The 19,359-nt window shown below is 39.1% G+C and overlaps 1 protein-coding gene and 1 long non-coding RNA gene across 2 annotated transcripts in view; both read right to left on the bottom strand.

Moving 5' to 3' along the window:
• LOC141431351 (uncharacterized) overlaps positions 1-19,359 on the bottom strand; it is a 56,017-nt gene that overhangs the window by 7,719 nt on the left and 28,939 nt on the right. The gene's annotated exons all lie outside the window — the stretch shown is intronic.
• The window catches only part of slgA (proline dehydrogenase slgA), a 41,190-nt gene that overhangs the window by 2,544 nt on the left and 19,287 nt on the right, over positions 1-19,359 (bottom strand). Inside the window, exons 3-11 of the mRNA XM_074092503.1 lie at positions 18,504-18,590; positions 12,375-12,556; positions 10,959-11,023; positions 10,361-10,539; positions 1,996-2,119; positions 1,143-1,298; positions 772-909; positions 381-491; positions 9-177 (exon numbers count right to left, since the gene is read on the bottom strand). Coding sequence (XP_073948604.1) covers positions 9-177; positions 381-491; positions 772-909; positions 1,143-1,298; positions 1,996-2,119; positions 10,361-10,539; positions 10,959-11,023; positions 12,375-12,556; positions 18,504-18,590 — 1,211 coding nt within the window. The remainder of the gene's footprint in view (positions 1-8; positions 178-380; positions 492-771; positions 910-1,142; positions 1,299-1,995; positions 2,120-10,360; positions 10,540-10,958; positions 11,024-12,374; positions 12,557-18,503; positions 18,591-19,359) is intronic.

Below are 19,359 nucleotides of genomic sequence, written 5' to 3'. Positions count from 1 at the left end.
GGCCGTACCGAGCGGGAAGGTGACGTGGTCGCACATGCCGAGCAGCTGTCCGAAGCAGACCACCTTGTCCCCGGGCAGGATGCGGTGCTGCTGCATCAGCTGGATGGCGTAGCGGACCGTGTCCTCGTTGTGGGACGCCACCATGATGCCCAGCTGCGACGGCTTGCCCTCGCGACCCTGCACAATAACATTACCATTTTCACACACACACACAAACATCACGCCTGTATTCCCAAATGGGGTGGGCAGAGCATACGAAACGTTACCCCTTCGGAGCCACTTTTAGCAATTTTAGGTTTTAAGTTTGACAAAAACGGTACAATAGTGACAGGTTGCTAGCGCGCTTAATAGTTGGTTCAGTTGTATCGTGCAGGACTCACCTTGACCCTGGAGAGAATCTCCTTGAGGCACTTGTGGAAGGACGCGGTGGTGGCCTCCACGCTCTCGCACGACGGGTCCTCGTAGCCCATGGCCGCCGCGCGCGCACGCTCCTGCAGTAATAACAAATCATTATAACAGTCTTACAAAGCAAAATTTTAAACCCAATAAGAACTTTTTTTAAAACAATCCTCATGATCATATCAAAGACTTCCAGTTGCTTCGGTTGAAAGCGGCCTGCATCCTTCGTGAACCCGCGGCTTTAATCAGGTCTTTCGTCCATCTCCTTGATGGACGTCCTATGCTAGGATTGCCTGTTTGCGGTCTCCATTCGAGAATCCTTCAAATATTCGAACACCTTTGGTTGGACCGTAGTGGCTCCGAGGCTGTTACCTGTTCGATGTACGCGCCGCGCACGAGCTTGGCACCCCAGTAGAAGTTCTGGCGCTCGGCCTGCTCCAGGTCAGTCAGGATCTCATTGTACGTGCTCTTCAGGTACGTCTGGTACGTGTTGAACACAAGGAACTTGTTCTGGAACACGATTACAACCCAGTACAATTATGGGTACCGAGTTTGACGCCAATGATTCCAAAACATAGATAGATAGATAGATAAAAATTTTAATCGTCATAACAAAATAACATGGCTCTATACACGTTTTACATAATACTATAATGAATGACAGTGATGATGATATTAATATATTAATAAATGACAATATTAATAATGACAAAGAAGAACCAGCCCGGCACACGCACACGCACCTTATTGAACCGGCGCATCATCTCGAGGCAGATGCGGCTGATGGCGGGCTGGAAGTAGGTCTGCTCGGCGTCGATCATGACGCGCACGTCCGACAAGTTGGCTTTCTCGATGATCGTGTTTAGCCGGCGCAGCATGTTGCGGAACATCTCCTCTTCCTGGACAATCATCAGCAGAATAAATAAAAGGAAAATCATCAAGTGGTCGTCATTTTGCTACGATTCTTCTGGCATTTGCAATGATAGCTCTTACACTTCACAGATGTCAAAAGTCCATAGTGTTCTGTTTATGAAGGTTACATGTTGTCTTAGGGATCACTGTAAAATGATTGTATCATAAATCTATACTGATAAACTTTCTGAAATACTAATAGCATCACATCATTTCTTCAACTTATATCATAATCACAATAATCAAAATTAATTATATATATATATTGTAGATACAGTGTACAAGTAATATCAATTTGTATTTTGTGGAATTACAAATATTTCCATTAGCTAAAACCAATAACCACCTATTTTCTCTGAGTATACCTAGTGCCATCCACGAAGACGCATGATTTTGTCAAAATTAGACAATTAATGACATTGTAATAAGAATCACGGCACGCGTCATCTTCAATGACTCTACCTATAGCGCGGTATGCAATTGGTTAAATTTCATGGACATACGTTATTCGCAAATTTTTATAACACATAATTTTAGCTACAAGAAAATTTATCATACGGTTTTTCCACCATCCCTTAAATCTTACTTGCTATATACGTAATAAAACTAGTCAATAAGATGAATATTGATAATCAAAGAACCCGTTTTTATATGCGTCGAAAAGTTAAGTGCTTAAACCTGTACCTTGGGTGAGATCTGAGAGATGAGGCGCCGCATCTGTCCAGTCTTGGGGTCCGGGACGCGGAAAGAGTCCGACAGATTCATGTCCTTGTCCAGGATGCCCGACCACGGGAACAGGTGGACGATGCTGCAACATACAGACAAGTTGGACAAGTTTAATATAACTAAAGCTCGAGTTAGATCAAAAGAACGTAGGGTAATCGATACAGTTGTCGGGTAAAAAGAGGGTAACGTCGTCGTCGTTGTTGTTGTACATATCGGTTGTGGACACGTAAGTTAATATCATGTTTGTCATATTATAACGGTGTATTTTAGTCCGTGGTTGATTCATGAAGAAAGTGAATAGCCATTATCAAACTATGGAGTCTAAATAGACAGAAAAATCACCGTCATATACATATATCGTGTTCATTTATAAACTTACTCAATGCGAATGAGGATATTTTCTAGCCATGAAAATCTTAAATTATGAGCTGTACCTTGACAAGCTTGTGCGTGACACATGGTAGAACCCTGTCGTTGTCAGCATTTTTTTTTTTTATTCGACTGGATGGCAAACGAGCAAGTGGGTCTCCTGATGGTAAGAGATCACCACCGCCCATAGACAACTGCAACACCAGGGTATTGCAGATGCGTTGCCAACCTAGAGAGTAGAGGCCTAAGATGGAATACCTCAAGTGCCAGTTATTTCACCGGCTGTCTTACTCTCCACGCCGAAACACAACAGTGCAAGCACTGCTGCTTCACGGCAGGATTAGCGAGCAAGATGGTGGTAGCAATCCGGGCGGACCTTGCACAAGGTCCTACCACCTGCCACAATTATCAAAAAAAACTTGATAAGGACAGCAAAAACTCCCTACGACAGGGCTCCATCAAGTGTCACATACGAATATGTCCATGTATAACTAGTAGAATAGGCTGATGGAATATCTACAAAAGGCAGTGAGATACATATAAAAGGAAATGACGACATTCACAACGAACAAAGATTTTCAAAAAAGACAAAACCTAATAAAATCAGTAAATCTAAGGAATCATGTCACTTCCGACTTAGCCCAAGTTAACAGTATGAAGTGAAAAACTGGCGGGACGAAAAGAGGGTTTCAATTGTTAGCGCCATCTATAGAATTAGCTCCACATTAAGGGGCTGTTTCACCATCCATTGATTAGTGTTAACTGACTGTTAAATGTGATGCCGTCTCTATAATCAATGAATGGTGAAACAGCCCCTAAATCTGCTATTGCTGAACTTTGCAATAACTAGTTCCCGAGCCATAGACACGATAGTTTAGCGTCAACGCTTACTAGTTACGACACAAGGTGGCGCCACTGACCGGTGCCACGGAAATATATGCACCATACTGTAATAACAAAAAGCAATTAACATTTTTGCCGGTAGTTTATGTTCTCAGGCGTTTATGACAATACAATCTGAGCTAATAACCTAACCAACAAAAAGTTGGAAAACGCCCGACTTTGTTACTTCAAAGTTATCTCACACACACACACACAAACATCACGCCTGTATTCCCAAATGGGTTAAGCAGAGCACACGTTACCGCTTCGGAGCCACTTTAAGCAAAGTTATCTCAAAAACGGCTAAGCCGATTTTGATGAAACATGTCTAAGAACCATTGTTAGACAACCTGATTTTAAATAAAAAGCGACATTCAAATCGGTCCATCCGTTTAAGAGCTACAGTGCCATAGACAGACACACACACACCCACACATAGCGGTCAAACTTATAACACCCATCTTTTGGCGTCGGGGTTAAAAAGAGACGGAGTCATTCATCTGTAGATCAACACTTCGAACAGACGCATGTACATAGCATTCCAGTAAAAATCCCCAAACTAAATCTAAAGGAATTTACTTTGTTTTACAAATTGTTCTAAAACACAGACCCAAGGTTAGACTTCATTCATTCAAACAAGTAGATATTCATTTGAGCTAAGCGGTGAGTAGTTAATGTTTGTATAAAAACTGAATTTTGGTACAATACCAATTAAAATCAGCCATAGTAACAATGGTACCAGCCGCCATTATACGCCTAACGAGCGTTACGTGCACAATACCAGAATAGTATACTGAGAAGCACATTCGTCGTTTAGACGCTGCCAAAGCCACAAATAGTCATAGAAAAAATGTACAAAGTAGCAACGACACACCCTCGTGCGTGTGTTATATACGTCCTGCTTTTGTCAAAGAACGACTTTTGAGTAATTAAAATTTATCTTCTAATTTTCTATGGACATTTGGAGAGCGCCAAAAATGCTTCGAAATTTCATAAACCTTTTTTTATACTTTCATATTCCCTGCACACCTATCACACTCTTTTACCATATTTTACTGAGACAAAATTGAGAGGTGATTTTTTCGCTATCGAAACTTGATTAATCCTGTTGGTGAATACCTATCACCGACAATCTACTGCATCGCCACAAAACAGCAAGTAATATATATTCGGCTCTACGGAATAATACTGAAACCAAAATAAAATACTTAGATCAATCGTTGCAAAAGCAACAAATAGAAAATAGGAACATAAACTTAGATAAAACAATAAGTGACTCCTTTGGATACACAAGTAATCTCTAAACCATCTTCGTCAAAAAAATGTACAATAGTACCTTATACGCCATCAAAGCCGTTTTCTTTGACGAGCTTTATGTTAAAGGAAACCACCGAGAGTTCTCAAAACACTAGGCCCGCGTGGGAACTACAGTACAAACCCTGTAATCCCGTGCTCATCAATGGGTGGTAAGTAAGCCGGAAATGACACTGATGATGATAACATTGTACTTCCCGCATACGAAAGATCAAACATTACTCGAATATGAAGAGACGTCCTTGGAAACTTTCAAATCAAAATCTGAAACCATTCAAGTTACCAGCGTAAAAAAGCGAGCCTGTTGGCTTCCGGCCAGTGACAATGAATCACAGGGAACAACAGAAATAGTTTTAAAAGCTTTTGGCAGACATGACCGCGCCGCTTATGTAACTAATTAGAAAACTATTCTATTAATGGACAAGATTTTCGCTCAACGACTGAAGACGTCATGGAATGACCAAAAGAATGAGCGTAGCGCTAAAAGCGACAACATTGAAGCAACAGCATACTTATTAAGAAGTACGAACGGATTTTATTTTCAAACAGTTACTCTTTGAAGCGGGTAGGGTACTGCCTCTTCGCAAGGTAACGTTTGGCACCCTGTTTCATTTCGCAACTTTTCATTTCGTAAACTCTTTGTAAATATTTCAGGATTTATTTCGGGGGCATCGTGTAGAACCCTTTAGGTTCGGTTAGGTTAGTTTTATAAAAATCGTGAAATATGTACGATTTCAGAAATATTAAACATGAGCAGTTGCGAAATGAAACATTAGTAAACCCTTTGAAGACGTCATACCAGACAGCTAGGACTTTACAAAATTATTTTATTATTTATAATGCAAACTACTTCCTATCACCAACTAAAAACCAATCCGGGTAGGTACAGCCCATATTGCACACATAGTAGCACCATATGCGTCTTTGATCTCGTCGGCCTTAGGCCAAAACAGGAGTAATAACGACTAGGACTACTTCTGCGGCCCGGGACCATAACTTCTTCGCCCTATTTTCTTGACCACTTAAAGGGAAACTAAATACTGCCACCGCCTAGAAATGCGTCGCCAGTTCCCTCTGCCCTACCATCCCCTACGCTAAGCCAGTACCTACCGTCCCTAAGATTACTGTTGTGCCTTTAATATCTACCTCAGTAGTAAGAGAACCTTGCGAGCCGGAGGGTTACGGTTTCTCAAAACGAAAATGGGCTCCCAAATATTTGCAACTTTTAGACAGTAAAAGTACAAGTTAATACGATCTGATTGTTATCATAAATGAACTGCTGAAATGCAGGGCACAGAAAAGTAAAAAGACTTACATAATATCTGTAGCATACTCGTAAGTATCATTGGGCAACAAAATCAAATAAAGATTGAAGGACTAAGTTAGGTTCATCAAAATCATCAGCCAGAAGACGTCCACTGTTAAGAGGCGACCTACGCAACTCACTGCTATTTTTAAACAGACGTGGTATAAAATTGGTGTACTTCGTGGCAATAAAAAAATATTACGATAATCTTGATCGTATTCCTGAGTTAGTCGTTGCTTTCAAAACACGATTAAACTAATTTGGCTCGATAGATTTTATTGCCAAAGTGAGCTCTTACTTTGATTTAGAAACCAAAAATACTCCGTTATTTATAAAGACACTATAATCAAATTACTAAGTCTGATTTACAAACAAAACGTAATAATAATATCTGTCGTGTTATTTCTTAAATCTAAATCGTAATTTCTTTGCATTTATTTTATTTCCAAATTTTTGATGAGCAAAGACTTACGCCACGCCGACGACATATTGCTTCTCTGTCACTTCAACGCAGAGAAACAGTGAGCGCTTAGGTGCTCTGCCTGATTGACCTGCGTCGCTTTTCTCCACAAAATTCATTTACGAAAAAAAACTTTTACATTTACACTTCTTTCATAACACTCAATCTATGAGTAAGGAAATTATTATTAAATTACGTTATCACTGTATTTTGGGTATTTAAGGTGTTTTAGGATAGTCAACACCGAGAAATAAATTAAATAACGCACAAAAAAAACAAGAAGCCCTCATACTCGTACAATGACAGACAACATGTCAGAAGATGTCAGAAGTTGTAAAGTAAGTGTGTTGTTTATTACAAGAATTAGGTAAGTACAGAAAAATTGGTTAGTAGTCTAAATAGTTTTATTGGCTCCATATTTTGTCTATTACTTATAAACTGATAACTACCATAGTAGGAATATAGGACATGTGTTCAAACTTAATACGTGTCTGGTACGAGTACATAGCCTACCCAACGAAGACCAAAAACTGCCTCTCCGGGGAAATCTCGCGTATAAGTCAATTTTGGCATAGTTGTAGGGGATGGTGTTTAAGACCACATACTAAAAGTAGGTACTGATGGGTGGGGGTAGAGCTAACGGGTGGGGAGGAGTTTGTGTAAAAGTCCCATTTAGTTTTTCGTAAATAACTCGTAAACCACAGCAAAAATGTTCTAAAACATAAGTAATCAAAATACAAAAAAAATCTAAAAATTTTTTTTTAAGTATGGCGATGGATGGATGTTTGTTACTCTTTCACGTAGAAACTACTGAACGGATTTGCATGAAATTTGCCATACAGGTAATAAATACCCTGGATTAACATGTTCTACAGTAAAAAAACGCACTGAGGTCTCTGAACCAGATGATGATACATCTACACTACACAAGCACTATTTTAGTACAGTAAGTACCTACATTATTTTGAGACACCCACTAAATAACATGACTTATATAAAACAAATATTTACTTTATTAATCGTTGGGCAAAGTAACTTATTGATTGAATTTTATAACGGGCAAAGTTATTTAGACAACATTGCCCGCATGCGTTATAATAGTAGAAAAAGTTCTCACTTACAGGTTCAAATACTGCACTTTGTGCTTTTTGTATTAGTGTTAATAAAATATCCTTCTTTCTTTCTTTATACGTAATTTCTCCACTCTTGGAACTCCAGTTTTATAAATCTAAAGTACAATTAAAATAGTAAATAATTTATTAATTCAGACAAAGTGATTGCATTTAGTCATTAGGTAACAGTTCATAGTTTGGTTTTTCTAGTAAGCCGTCCCTTTTATCAAATGGGCACAGTTTTTTCTGCTAGTACTCGTATCTCCAAGAATATTTATGTTGAGTATGAATATCCTACTTGTGTCAGTTCTTGACTTTTGTTTTTTAATGTATTTATTATCAGTATGTAATCAAGCGATTTGTTTCAAATTTTAAAGTTGTTCTTTATATAGATTTACATCGCCACTCAAAAATCATATAAATTTAAAAAAAAGACCAAATAAAAAGACACATTTATTTTATTTGGTTTTGAAGTAGTGACACCTCTAACTTTTTTTCTAAGAATTAACCATACATTGACCTACTACTTGCCGAAATATCAAAGTTTTGTAGGTGGTACTTCCTATTAAAAATAAGGGACATCCGTGGCCTAGTTCTGTATTCAATCGGTGTTTTTAGTGTCATATACAAACTGTTGTTGTTAAAATTTGTTATTGGTTATTAGCGTTTAACTCATAAATATGATAAAATTATTAGAAAACTCAAACATAATATAGAGGTGTTTGTATACATACGACATTGATAGAACACTGATTGAATACAAATTGCTGATTTTTGACAGGACCCCCTGTCCCCTGTTTGGAGTAACGCCTGGAAAATTTTGATATTTAGGCAAGCAGGCGAGAAAAAATCTAGTAGTTGACACCTCTGTCATGCTGAGAACGCTGGTCTCTTTTTCTGGTTTTTCTGTGCATCTATATTTCAGTTTGTATTTTCCTACCGACTATGGCCTTGTTGTAACAGGATCATAGCGGGTAATATTTGGAATTGGAACTAATATTGACACAAAAGTACATTGTGCATTAAGGGCTGTAAAAAGGGATTATTAACGAGAGTCTATTAGAAGCCTGAGCTTAACTGACTTCAGAAAAAAGGAGGAGGTTATCAATTCGGTTGTATTTTTTATGTTGGTTCTGAATTTTGGGCAAAAAACCGTCAACTTTGCCTTAGGGCCATTTTCTTATAAAATCGATTGTCACGAATGAGTATTTTTTGTTCAATAAAGGGTTTATAACTCTCTATTGTACATAAAAAATATAAAAATAACAGTTATCAGAGCAAAGTACAATGTTTATTTGTGTTTATTAAAATTTAAGTTTGTAAACGTAAGTGCTTTATAAAATTATAAACGTGGGTAATTTTACCCAAAATAATGTCCACTTGTGATTGAAAAAATTGCCCGCCAGGCAATGTTATGTCCTTTGAATGTTTTATCCGACTGTACGAAGCAAATGAGGTTTTTGGTTTTCAAATAAAAAATCGATACCTATCTGCAAATGGATCCATATTTTAGTGTATACCTACCTAAATGAGTATAGGTATTATAAGTTATCTTCAGTTTTGTCTACATTTTGAGAAATATATCTTGCTTAATTTTAATATTTTGATATAGGTATTTCTCTAGCAAGAAATTACTAATACACTTTTAGAAATGTAGGTGTATTTCATAGGCCATAGTTAAATTAAAGTGTACCTAAGAAAATAAAAGTTAGGTCAACTTTAGTATTGTGTCACCCGAAAGACGTCCACTGCTGGACATAATAGGCCTCTCCCAAGGCTCTCCACTCAGACCGGAGTACAATAAAGAGTCATTGTATTGTATTGGAATGCAGCTTTGAAAATACTCATAATAACCGAATTTTCACATTTTTCGTAATTTTGGCGATTTTCAAGTTAATAAAAACGAATTACCTAAGTACCTAAGTGCATAAAATTGAATCAGTTTGAACGTGGGAAATTGTAACGTCATAGCCTTGTCATAGCAGTCAGTATATGACGTATTCAATACAAACTCCATAACAAACGATCGTTTTGACATTTATGAAAAACTTTAGCGGTACCGTATTTCGCCGCGCTGCGCGCGAAAACGCGTCGCTGTCAGATAACGCCTACGAACAAATCGCGGTTGCACGCGATCTATCTCAGAGGGGTCGCGGGGGTGAGGTACAAAACCGCTCGCGCCGTTTGGCGTGGGTGGACTCTTAAACAAATGCCTCAACCTTAGAACGCCTACAATGGACGACAACTAGCACTTGCATCCACAAATTGCCCGCAATTCTCACGATATCGTCAGTCTGCGTGTGAAGACTGCCAACCCTTCGTCTTCCGGTTAAGTTAAGGTTACGTGGGAGAAACTTTATCTTTCAGGTTCAGTTTAAGCTCATTTTTTTTCTTTACTGGCTTTGCTGGGTAGGATAAGAGTCGTGTGGGCCTCGAGTGCACGGCACAGCTTGCCTTCTGATAGCTACCACTGGACTATAGCTATGCCATTGGCGTGCAGTGAGGGTAGGCAGCGCTAGAAGTCACCCCTAGCAACAGGATAGGCTGCAGTACAACAGCCTACCCTCATTGCACGCCCCAGGCTATGGTCTATTATGCCCCATCCAGACTCTCCACGAGGCTACACGAGGGAACGCGAATGCGAGAGTGATAACGGTGCGCTCGTGTCCTGTCTCCCTCACCTCGCTTTGCTGTCGCTCCGCTTTGTGTCCGTTTTTCGGGCGCGAGTCAAAAGAGAGAGGAATGTAGACGTAGTGGACAACTGAATAAATCGAGTGTGGATGGCTAGCACTCCTGCAGCGTCCACTCGCCAAAACTCGTGCCGAGGGCCTCTAGGAGGCTCGAGAGATTCTGGATGGGGCATAGAAGCATCCCACTCACCCCTCCTTGTCCGAAGTGATCTGCTTCATGAACTCCTGCACCTCAGGCTTGGAGCTGTGGTCTCCGAAGTACCGCTGAAGGTCCTCAATGGTCTTGTGGTGCGTGAGCACGTTGCCGGTGCCGCCCACCATCTGCTGCATGTAGTTGCGCGCGCGCATTATGACCTCGGAGAGTTGCAGCTGGAATATTATCCGTAAGCTTTAGTAACATTTTAGGGGTCCACATTGGCGTGCAGTGGGTCAATGAGGGCTATCGCGAATGAATTCGCCGCTAGAGGCGCTAGTGTAGCGTGAGGTCTCCGAAATGTCAAATCTCATAGTTTTTGGGTGAACTACTCGGGTTTATTCATAATTAGAATAATTTTGTGAATATCTGGGGGCACGGTAATGCCCCCGCCAAGTCGAGCGCGAAGCAAACACTGCCGTACCATCCTTTACTGGAACCTTTTCGCCGCATTTTCAGGCCCAGGCGCAGAAAAACTAACAAAAATTCAACGTTGCCAGCTCAGCAGGTATAAACACTCTTAAAAAACGTCGTTAGGCGACTATATATCAGTCTTTGCGTGTATTTCTAATTTACTAATATTGATAAAACTTACAAGCAACTGCGGCCTTCCTAGCGCGGTGAGCTTTACTGCCATCAGACCAGTACTCTGTGTCGTATCTGAAACACAAGTAATTGATTAGTAAAAATACTAGCCTACGTACCTATTATTATAGCCAAGACATAATAAATAAATAAATAAATAAGTACTGTTTAATTTTACGATCTATTTAATGTTCTGCATCTAAACAAACAAAATACAGAGCGGGTAACAGTAATAGCTAACTTATTTAATGTAACTAATTATCTTTTCGCTCTAACACTAACTAACTAAGATTCGAGCTTTTTTATCGCTCTTCTCAAAAGTTACTACCCGCCCACGATTATTACGATAAGTAACTAAAGTATAAATTGTAATAATTTTGTTCCTAGATTTAGCGGCGGTATTGTCTTTCGTTTAAATTTGCTGAGACCATAAAGACCAAATTAAAACGCTGTGAAGACGCTGTTTATTGCCCCGCTGGCGTCTGCACCACCTTGTACGTCTATACATCTAACTACGAGTAGGATGACACTTTATTGTGATCACTGACCAATTTGCAATTAAAATGAACCCAATATAATTAGGTCAAAATTGTCAGCAATAAGACATCCCATTCCTATTTTAAGCTGTAATTCTGATTGTGATAAAAATAGACAGTTGTACAGCGATAAATATTCCAGATACCAAACAATAATTCAGAATAATCTACGTCAAAATACGAAAATATGCGACAAATTACGGTACTGTTTGCGTCACATTCCAGAACTTGATTGTATTCTTCGTTGGACGACTCTTCGAAATCTGGACAAATTTAAGACTATCAGAACAGCAAATTAGTAGTCGTAGCTTTGACGATACGTTCGTCCTTTTCTATCGAACCGGGACCTACTTATATAAGAGAGAGACTAACGCTAAACGAATGTCAAGGCTAACTCTATATAGAACAGAAATTTAATTTTCTTGATCATTAGACGTCCATTTGAGACAGTATCAACAGTCGGTAATGGTTAAATTATTACTTCTACTTAATGTAGCTTTCATGTAGTATCTTGTTGTACGAGTATCAGACACGCAAAATATATACTAAATTAGACATATCCTTCGGCTTCTTTCTTTCATAGAATTCGTGTATGTACAGTGACAAACTAAAATAGCAAAAACATGCATAATGGCGGAAAACTACCAGGAAATCATAAAAAAACTAAAGATGACACTGAAGGTAATCATCTCTTTCTACCCATATCCGGTAGATATCATTTGACTTCAGAGATCTTACTGTCTAACTAACGCACTCCGAAATCCGAATCACAATGCTTTCACCGCTTCTTTCTTCGCACAGCATGTAGGAAGAACGCAGAAAGAGATGGTGAAAGTGTTTCAAGTCGCAGTTCAGAAGTACCAGGCGATCATAAATAAAGGGAGACTCACCGGCCACGGCGTCGATGCTCTTAAGGAAAGCCTCCATATTCCGTTCGCAGGCTGCCTCGTTGAGATAGAAGTACGTCCGGGCGCTGGTGACCTTGTACCGACGGTCAGCGAAGCGCTGTTCCACATGGTACTGCTTCAGCTGACCCTCTTCTTCCTTGTCACCGCATTGTGAGATCGAAGCGCTGCAGGTAAGAAAAAAACAGAGAATTGGTAACAGAAAAAAAATCAGAGGTGTCTTAGATTTGGAAACCCATATAAAGAGTGGCATTGGTATTATCAGATTTTTAGACCAATATAACAAGATTTAAAAGGCTTATATTGATTCCTGAAAAATATTTTATTTGGAAAATAAACTTGAAATAAAAACTTTGTTATTTTTTGAATAAATTGCGTTGTTTGAATTTAATTGATTCTACGTAATAATCTAATACATTTCTTAATGACACAATAAATTCATAAGACAACGAAACAAAATTAATGACATTATCTGACCGACTTACATACGCACAATATACTTTTTAACTACTTCGTTTTCTTTGAAGTCAAACTACTTACTCATCAAAAAATAGAGAGAGATAAAATAAATACGATAAAATTACTTTGCTTTAACAATTTACTATTTTTAGTTTGACATTATTTACGTACAAAAGCACTGTACATTTACATATTGGTCAACGATCTCTAAATATATTACTTTCGATAATCCAATATTGATACAGAAGAGGAAGAAATAACACTGACCTTTATACAACATGAGACGCATCTAAAATGGCAGAACGCCAGAACACCGTGACAAATTATATTGGAACTCATTCTGACAGACAATCAGATTTAATCGAGATTTAAATTTATTTTAGACCAGAGGGGCTACTACGAAAATACGAAACTCGAAAATCGGAGTTCGTATCGCACCGTCCCTTTCACTCTCGTATTAAATAGTATGAGTATGAGCGTCAGAGGGACGGCAGTACACGAACTTCGCTTTTCGAATTTCGTAGTAGAATGCCTTTATTGTCTAACGCACTCGGAAACATAATCTCTTCACCGCTATTTCTGTCATACGGTATAGCAAGAGAATAGACAGAGACGGTGTATGCGATCGCAGGCGACCGAACAACAATACGGCCTCGGACCCCTGTGCCTGTACCAGCACTAATATCTAATACAACAAAGCGGGCATAAAATATCAGCAGGGCTAATACGAAACTCGAAACTCGAAGTTCGTGTCGTGCGGTCCCTCTGACGCTTATACTATTTAACACGAGAGCGAGCGGGACGGTACGATACGAACTTCGAGTTTCGAGTTTCTTTTTAGTCCTGCTGATACGACTCTATTTCTAGGGCCGGTAGGACGTTTCAGATATTTATGCACGCTCCGCTGTGGCAGATATTAGGTACCTACCTAATACAGGTGACTCTACTACAAAAGTTACAAGTTGCAAGGGCTAAAACTCTACATAATTGTCACGTTTCTGTATGCGAAGTTAACAATTGAGTCGATTTGTAGCACTTGTAATTTTTGTGGTAGGTACAGTCAGCATTAAAAGTAGCTGCACACGTTCGTACTTTGTCGTTTTACAGCTACGTACTAAACGCCATGCAAGATTGCCAATGTGTCAATGCGACAGAGTAAAAAAGTGATCCACTACTTTTGATGCTGAAAGTACAGGTAGCAGGAATTTTCGGGCTATTGAACACATGTTCGTAAGTTTAGTGTAGTTTTAACTTTTTTAGTGCTGTAGCCTAGAAATAATTGGGCATTGGGTGGCCGCAATAGTGCGATGACGGACGTTTTTGGCACATCTTCCACGTGCCAATCTAGATCACTTTCTCTATGAGTCGCTTGCGCTTTAGCTGGGGCATGGTTTTCATTTCATCTTAGTTACATTTAGGTACCGCGTCTACTTGTGGAATACATACACAATGTACTATTTTCATTCTTGTAATTTATGTTTTATTTGCGTTCAACTGTGTAAATTTTGTTGTATTTGTGTCGTTGTGTGAGTGAATAAATGTCTTCTTTCTTTATTTATGTACTTTACTAAGCTAAATCTTCAGCTATATTTGTGGGTATAGGTACGGTCAGTATCAAAAGGAGCTGCATACTTTTGTCCTTTGTCGTTTTTAACACCCGACGCAAAAAGAGGGGTGTTATAAGTTTGACTGTGGCATCATAGCTCTTAAACGGTTTTTTTATTGAAAGCAGGTTTTCTAGCGATGGTTCTTAGACATGTTTTATCAAAATCGGTTCAGCCGTTTTTGAGATATTAATACAGCAACGTAATTAACACCGCAGAAATTTGACAAATGTCGAATACGACAAAGTAAAAAGTGATCCGCTACTTTTGATGCTGCCTGTACTACAATCTATGTATAAGTATAATTTCAAATGCTGAATGTATATAAGTGAATCACCTCAGATCGGCTGCACATATTCAGCATTATTTTTATTAATTATGTAATTGTCAGGACAAGGTATGAAAGCAAAGGATTAAAAAAAACTACGAAAAATCATTTTCCGTGAAAAAAAAATTAGTTTCTGAGTCATTAGTGATTAGTGGTGTTAAATAAAGCATTTTACCGGGTATTAATTAGCTGCCCGCCCTCTGCTTCGCTCGGGTATACTAATGAAGAAGATTAAGAAGTGCCTAATTAAATGGGATTACAAAAGTAAATGGCCCAAGCCCTCTTGTTCTGAGAGGAGGCCTGTGCCCAGCAGTGGGACGTATATAGGCTGGGATGATGATGATGATGATGATGACAAAAGTAAAAAAGCAGTTATCAAAATACAAACTTACTTAGCGGAAAAGATGATTTTCAAATTTCAAATTTTTAAAAATATCTGTACGAGTACCGAGTACTAAATAACCTGAGAAACTACGACTTTTAAATTGTAAATCTGCTACACACAAATATTTTAAATGGGTTCATTGTATATAAACTGGCGTGTCTAAGTCAGCCATTTGCTGACCGTACTGTTCATAACATCATAATTAATTAGGTAGATAAGAAGCCAAATCTAAAGTCATTTCGTCATCGTCGTCAGTGAATTCGCGCGTCGTCACGCACGCCAGTGACGTAAATCACTTTTCACGCGAAGCCTTACGTGGCAATGATCTTGACGATTGGCCATCAGTACATGTCCAATGATGTACAATTACGTTTTATTGTGTTTACGCGTTTAAGTGAACTGCTAGTACCAACTGCCAAGGTTTCTTTCGGAACATTTACAGAATACCAGTAGATTCCCTCCATACGGACCTCTAAAATTAAATGGCAATCATTGGCATCATCATCATCATCATCATCAGCCTATGTTCGTCCCCTGCTGGACATAGGCAATCATTGGCAATATTTCCCGATATTTATTAGTACAGTATACGTTTAAGAACGACCAGTATCCGTCTGTTTTATGAATAAAGAGCATTTTATAACATATTTAGTATGTTGAAAAATATATCGTGAGTGGATTGGCTAAGAAAAAATCCTGGCATTGTATATTTATTTATTTCGGGGATCTCGGAATAACGATTTCGATGAAATTTGCTATGTGGAGGTTATCGGGGGTGAACAAACAATATAGCTTAGCCTCATCACTGAGAAAATCTGTGTTTTCTATTTTTAGCCCGAACGAAGCTTGGTCGCTCAGGCGCTCTATTTCGGACTAAAATGTATGTGATTTCGTACACTTACCCACTGCGTACGTTTACCCCACATAACTGTACCTGTATCTGTGTATGTATGTTTTTTTTTAGTTATGTAGGGGTAATATCTGGAACTACTACTCTAATAAAAAGCTACACTATTCCAGATTATTAATTTTATCCCGAAAATATGAATAGTGACAGAGACGGAGTTACTAGCTAGTAGGCTAAACAATAATATAAAATTAAATTTTATTTTCTACAATTAGTCAGACAACCAACTAATCTCACAGATTACGCGCAGCGTCAAACAAAAGAACTCAAACGTAATACCAAATACTTAACTGAATGCAAACTAATTAGCAACACTACTACTCAACAGCGTAAAGTAAGGGTAATAATTACTTTTTTCAATTTGCGTCTAGGCAGTTACAATGAACGCGCTAAAATGATTTCAAGATGGCCGCTAAAATAAAATAAAAAGGAAAACAAAAGAAAAACCCGGCCACTGCAATATCTTGTAGGCTTCTAGGGCTGGTTTTTAACAATTCGGTCAGTCGTAAGCTTGTGGTGCTGCCTCTGAAATGATGTGAGAATAGGCTTAAAATCATAGCATATTTAGGATTGGTCGGGTTTCAGTCTGCGCTACAGCAAGCTTTGGGTCTTGTCGATAATGGCATGTCTCGTTCCACATTTGGGTAATTTTGCATGCCCCCGAGAATCCGTGACCGATGCCACGAAGTAGAGTTGACGCCTAACTCATGAGATGAAAGGCCTAAATCCTAAATCCTGAACCATTCTGGGGTGGACAACATGGAAACGGTTTTATAAACTTAAAACAAAGTACTTGAGTAAGTAGGTACCTACCTACCTGTTTTTATTAGGTTTTTTTTTGTTCAGTGAAATACTCGTACTAATGAAAATAATTTTGCACCATTAAACAAGAACGCATGCTAGTCTACAACATATTTTAGGTAAAGCTCAAAAGCGTTACAAACGCAGTTTCTTGTGTGCTACACGACCAATATGTCCATGAATTCTACCTTATTAGGTACCATCAGCCAAATATCTCTATCAATTTTTAAACAAGTTCCTTTCAAATGAATATGTCGCTAAAGTCGAACTTTCAAATTGACAGACACGTCTATTAGCTATTGTTTTATGACATGCAAACGATTATCAACTTTAGGGTGGTAGACCACATATTTGGCTGATGGTACACATCTTGCTACCACACTACTGCACACACCACACCACACGTGGTAGATAGCCGATGGTTTCAGTTCGTGGAGATATTTAACGCCTTTCGTAACACACAAGATAAAGCGGCACAAACCCAGGCATTTTAACCCGATCAGAAAGTAGATTCGAATGCAGCGCCGGCCCTGGGCTAGTACAAGAGGAGCAGTATTCTAGGTACCAGATGGCAAGAGGCGTCATTTTCCAGTTTCCAGTGCAAAATAAAATCATTAGAATCATCATTCTAAAGCGCCTATTGAGAGGCACAGTAGCGGTGTAAACAATCTCGCTCTACCTTGATCAAAATAAGGCTAAACCCATGTTTAATTTCAGATAACGTGGCCTAAATATACCTGACGTTTTCCCTTCCTACAAATAAGTAAACATTTATCACGCTTCCGAAGCTAATAAACATGTCTATCGATACAGTCTTAAACAAAAGGATGACTGAACGCGACGCTTGTTCTCTCGCGCGATCTACCGAAGGCCGTCATTATCGTCGGACATCAGAGAACTATTTTCGAATCACGACTCCATTGTGTGGCGCGTAAGTATACATCCATACATAACATACACAGCTACTTAACCGGCGTGCCTTTGACAGGCGAAAATAATGAGATGATTGCTAGCTGTGACGCGAGGCTCCTTGCCCGGGTAAATGGAGCATGCAACACGCGCGCGTCACTATATAGGTTCGAGGGAGGCACATCTAATGAAGTGAATACCTTAGCTCATGAATAATACAGTAGGGTAAAACGTCAATTACTGGCCACCTTTCAATAACTGGCCACCTTTAACTAAAAAAAAATTCTATTTATAGGTAACCAGAATTCATTGTAGAATAAGGTGGCCAGTTATTGAAGGGTGGCCAGTAATTATCACCTTTTATAGGTACTAAAAATTAACTTTGTTTATAGGTGACTAAAACTCATTTTTAGTGTAAGGTGATTGACGATTGCCAGTAATTGACGATTTACACTACCTACTTACAACAAGCAAATAGTATTAGTGAGTTTCAATACAAATTGACTAATACTATTTACTGATATTTTACTATGCATTTATTTGGGCCCTGGCGTTGCCATGGTACTCATAGTACCAAGAATGTTCATGACAAACGTCGGACCCAGGTGAGCAAGCAGACGCGATGGCCATATTGCCACATCGATTCGAATGTATCGTTTGAATGTTGGCGTGCTGTTTCCTGTTTTGTTCAGTTAATAATTGTTTCAGTCGTGGTAGGTACCTGACTTCTCGCTTCTCTGCCTCCTCCTGGGACAAGTCCTCTTCCACCGAGTAGTCCAAGATGGACTTGACGCCGAATGATCGCAGTCTGGAAGTGTACAACAGTTGTTTATATTACAGAATCATGGTTTTGCGACAGAGTTCTACCGAAGCGGACATCGAGGAAAATCATGTGAGATGGTTTAATTTTCTCTACTTGCTTAGCCCAGAGATCTTAGAGCCAATTGATTGCATTCTGCATGCAAACTGCAATGTACCCGCAACTGCCGCACGCCCATACTTTTCAATCGCAGCTATCGGGCCGTTTGTGTGCAGTTTTTCCAACTGTAATGAGATGGGACTTTTACGATTCTCTTTTATAACATCACTAAAATTTACCCGCGGCTTCGCATGCGTAAACTATTCGATCTGGTACAATTGAAATTCCGGGATTTTATACAATTCCCCGGGAAATTCCCAAAATTTATATCGTAGTCTTCATTGAGGTTGTGTTAAGAACAACTGTCCAAAATTTGAAGACTCTAAACCTAGCGGTTGAAATTTCAAGATTTTATCCCTATGGGAATATCGGGATAAAAAGTAGCCTATGTGTTATTCCAGACATACAGCTACCTACATACCAAATTTCATGTCAAGACATGACCCTAAGCCCGGTTGTTATTTCGAAATTTTATCCCTATCCCGTGGGAATATCAGGATAAAAGTAGCCTATGTGTTATTCTAGATGTCCAGCTATCTACACACCACACACACACACACGCACGCACGCACGCACGCACGCATTTGCTTAAAACTAAGGCTTTCTTTCTTTTGCCCTTCGATGGAAGGGTGGGTCGGAAATCTTTTTAGACCTCTGG

The sequence above is a fragment of the Choristoneura fumiferana genome, chromosome 9 (assembly GCF_025370935.1).
Source record: "Choristoneura fumiferana chromosome 9, NRCan_CFum_1, whole genome shotgun sequence".
Classification (NCBI taxonomy): domain Eukaryota; kingdom Metazoa; phylum Arthropoda; class Insecta; order Lepidoptera; family Tortricidae; genus Choristoneura; species Choristoneura fumiferana.
The sequence above is the reverse complement of the archived record's forward strand: the minus strand, read 5'-3'. Positions and strand labels throughout refer to the sequence as shown.